The 4,087-nt window shown below is 34.1% G+C and overlaps 1 protein-coding gene across 1 annotated transcript in view; it reads right to left on the bottom strand.

Annotated features, from left to right (window-relative positions):
• rab5if (RAB5 interacting factor) overlaps positions 1 to 3,759 on the bottom strand; it is a 6,889-nt gene extending 3,130 nt beyond the window's left edge. Inside the window, 1 exon segment of the mRNA NM_199850.2 lies at positions 3,500 to 3,759. Coding sequence (NP_956144.2) covers positions 3,500 to 3,607 — 108 coding nt within the window. The 5' untranslated portion in view covers positions 3,608 to 3,759.
• Between the last annotated feature and the right edge of the window lie 328 nt (positions 3,760 to 4,087).

Below are 4,087 nucleotides of genomic sequence, written 5' to 3'. Positions count from 1 at the left end.
TAGAACGACAACCATTTGACATCCACAGTGGCGTGTAGCATTTCTGAGCAGCCCTCCTTCCTCTCTACCTCTGAAAATGCACATCACGTGACCACACAGACACAGACGCACTCACAGCCATGCGCTCGAGACAGCAGGTCCAGGCAGTCAGAGGACTGCTTCAATTGTACTTGTACTTAGTCATTTTAGCGAACACCTCAGATACTGTTGGCTGGTTCCTGTTGGTTGTGCCTCTTTTTTACCGACGCCATTATAACGACACAGATCACTGCCTATTCACGAGTCCCGCAGAAAAAAAGTGATTGACAGGTGGTAATTATATGTGTATCTTGCCTTTATTCATTTACTGTATGATTTGTTTATGGATAAAACAAAGACCATGCAGGTCAGGTAGTTTAAACGGTAGGCTACAAATAATTAATTGGTCATTAATTAATTAATTATTCATAATCGAAAATCGAATCGAATCGTGCCTTTAGAATCGAAAATGTAATCGAATCGAGGATTTGGAGGATCGTGACACCCTTAATCATTTTATTAATAATTTTGACATCAAAAGTAATTGTTTTGAATAACCGTGATTACAATCATGACCAAAGTAATCAAGTTTATGATTTTTCCCAAAATTGAGCAGCCTTATTGAGTGTGTTAACTAGCAATATTAGGAGTTAAGAAATGCAATCCAATGTGTTTTTTTTTCTTGATGGGGCAGTTAAAGGGTTAAAATAGTTAAGCAGAATTTCAAAATGCGCCAATAATAATTATGACATAACGTTATGAGCACAGTGTGACAGCTTGTGCATAGTCTCCATGTTGTTTATCACGCTAACATTACTGCAAAAATCCTGCTTATCTTTCTATTTCTGAGAGAAGGGTTTCTGCATGTTTTTCAGAATGAAATAACCTCTATTCCTCATGTCATATTTCACTGGAATAATTTTTTTCATGATATTCCTTGGAAGATTGTGTGGTCTTTACCCAATAAATTTTTAATCACAAACAAGGTTAAAGAGGTTTCCTTCAAATTGCTACATCGAGTTTATCCGGTGAATGTTTATATGAAAAATGCTTCCTGAGAAGGATCCCCTTTCTTCCTTTTGTGGGAATTAGATGAATCTGTCAACTATCTTTTTGGGAATGTGCCCATGTTAGGATTTTTTGGAAAGAGTTCAGTTTATTTACATGAGCTGTTTTATTTGGTTTTATTTGGTTTTTATCATGTTGATAAAGCAAAAAACATAAAAAAAAATTAACAAATCTTATTTATTTTACAAGCAGTTTTTTTTTATTATTTAAGCTTTATTGCAGAGAGATACAATTCACAGCATCAGCAGACATACGTCACTGGATTTTACTGTATAAATTCCCTAAACAGCTACCAAAAAGAAAACACAGATTTCTTAAAAACAGCGACAGAACACATCCCTTTGCCTTATTTTGCATTATCTAATCAAAACTATATACAGAGGGGGGAAAAAAAGATAAAAGAATAAAAATGGGGGGTGCAATTAATATAACCAGTAAAAAAAAGTCTTACAATTCTATAGAAGAAAAACATTAGGTTGAATGGGAGTAATGTACTCAATCCATTTAAACCATAAGTCAACAAATATATCTATTTGGTCGTGTACACTGCATGTCATTTTCTCCATAATGAATATATTTTTCAAAACATCAATCACATCTTGCATTTGTGGTGGATTAGGTTTATACCAGCATCTAGTAATGGCTTTTATTTAATTTTACTAGCAATTTTTTTATACACAAATGCACATTTTTGTCTGTAAAGCCCGTTTCTTATTTTTTTGCAAAGATTTGAAATATTATTTGGATACAATCTCAACCTCCAGCAACGTTAAAGTTTTAAAATCAATAACACTTAGTGAATCTTATAGTGTTGTCTCTTTTCTGACTGTATTCTATGGGACTTTGCTTTAAGATAGATTAAAAGTGATCTATTGTAATTTATATTACCCCTGAAATCTTTTTTTGTTTGTTTGTTTGCTCTGTTCTGTTGTCTATGTTTGTTGTTATGGGATGTATACCTTTTCTGCACATATATTTATATTTTCTATACATTTCTGTACTCTTGTTGAACTTTCCAATAATGAAAAAATAAGGTAAAGTTGGGTTTTATATTCAGACTTTCTCATTAACATATTTCAGAAATTTACTAAATGCAAATTCTAAATGGTGAAATCATATTAGCAGCCAATGACTATCAAAGAACAACAATGATCACAGTCAATTAAATAGTGCTAATGTTGTTTTGAATATGGAGGTAAAGTTAGTTTTATATTCACACATTCGTTCATTTAGAAGTCTCTATATTGTTTATCATGTTACTTAAAATATTCGATAGGAATTAGCATGCAAGAATGACTTCTAAACAACATTAGCACTATCTAATCGACTGTGAACAATGGTGTACTTTGATAGTCATTTGCTGCTAATAGGATTTGACTATTTAGAATTAGCAAATAATATTTTTCTGAAATTATATAATTAAGGAATAGAGGTAAAGTTAGTTTTATATTCACACATTCGTTCATTTAGAAGTCTCCGTATTGTTTACCATGTTACTTTGAATATTCGATTGAAATTAGTATGCAAGTAGGACTTCAAAACAACATTAACACTGTCTAATTCACTGTTAACAGTGTTGTACTTTGATAGTCATTGGCTGCTAATATGATTTACCTATTTAGAATTTGCAAACAATACTTTAATGAAAATATAGTATTAAGGAAAATGTCTGAATATCCAAATATAAAACCAAATTTTACCTCTATCATTAACACTGTTTATTTGACAGTGAACTATGTTGTACTTTGATAGTCAATGGCTGCTAAATTGATTTGGCTATTTAGTGTTTGCAAATAATACTTTTATGAAATTATATTATTAAGGGGAAAGTCTAAATGTGCGAATGTAAAACTAACTTTAACTCTATAATTTCAGTCAGAATATTCAAAGTACCATGGTAAACAATACAGGGAGCTTTCACTGAACGAATGTGTGAATATAAAACCAACAATATTAAAAAAAAGTTACTGCGAAAATATTTAGAAGCTTGCTGACTTTGTATATACTTACAATAAATTTCAAAATAACAAAAAAAAACTTAATATTCGGTCTAAAAAGAGCATTCAAGCACGACTTCAAAACAAAATGAGCAAATAATACTTTTCTGCTTTTTTATTAAGAGGATGAAAGTCTGAATTTGCGAATATAAAAACTAATCTTCGCACATTTTAGTGGCATACGATAATAAACGAGGATCAGCTCATGACCGCAGTATCATTAATCTCTTTAAAGAGCCCAATCCCTACTGAACACGATGACACCTACAGCCCTGAACCCTAAACAGTGAACATGCCAACAGCACATTCACAAACACCTGACAGCATCTGCTTTAACACATTACAGAAACATCTAGTACACTAGTAAAAGATACTAGTCAGAATTAGCCTAAGTGTGGATGGGTGCAAAATCAGACCTTCTCTTCCCACACTGCTTTACAGCTGATGGCTTTGCTCCATGTGGACTGCTTTACTCCTCCATTCACCGCATGAACCTCCTCTTTCCGCTTCGAGCTGCTCGACATGATCCACACCGACTGCAGACACGGTAAAACACGCGATATGACTCCAAATGTTCGGTTTTAGTGGCGGAATTCAAGCGCAGGGGTTCAGATTTGCTGCTTTTCGTCCCACATTGACACAGCTCACGAAATCGACTCCGCGCACGCGCGCCCGAGTCATGACCTTGCTGTGCCAACCAATGAGCGAGTGCGACGTCTCCGCGCTCAGCCAATAAGAAGTCAGAACCGACCTCAGACGCATGCGTGTAGTCACATCACGCCCTCTACAGGTGAACCGTAATTAGCGCAATATAAGAGTAGGGCAATTAATGAATAATGAATGAAATGTACGTGCAAGCCCAATATTTTTATGGTGTTTTTTGTGTAATTGTTGTTGTTTTTCTCTCTCTGTATGATATCATGTCTTATTTCCCTGTTATTGCATATGTTTGACAATAAAAAGGGGGGAAGCTAATGTTTTTTCCATGCTGATAAACTTCTGGT

The sequence above is a fragment of the Danio rerio genome, chromosome 23 (genome assembly GCF_049306965.1).
Source record: "Danio rerio strain Tuebingen ecotype United States chromosome 23, GRCz12tu, whole genome shotgun sequence".
Taxonomy (NCBI): Eukaryota; Metazoa; Chordata; class Actinopteri; order Cypriniformes; family Danionidae; genus Danio; species Danio rerio.
The sequence above is the reverse complement of the archived record's forward strand: the minus strand, read 5'-3'. Positions and strand labels throughout refer to the sequence as shown.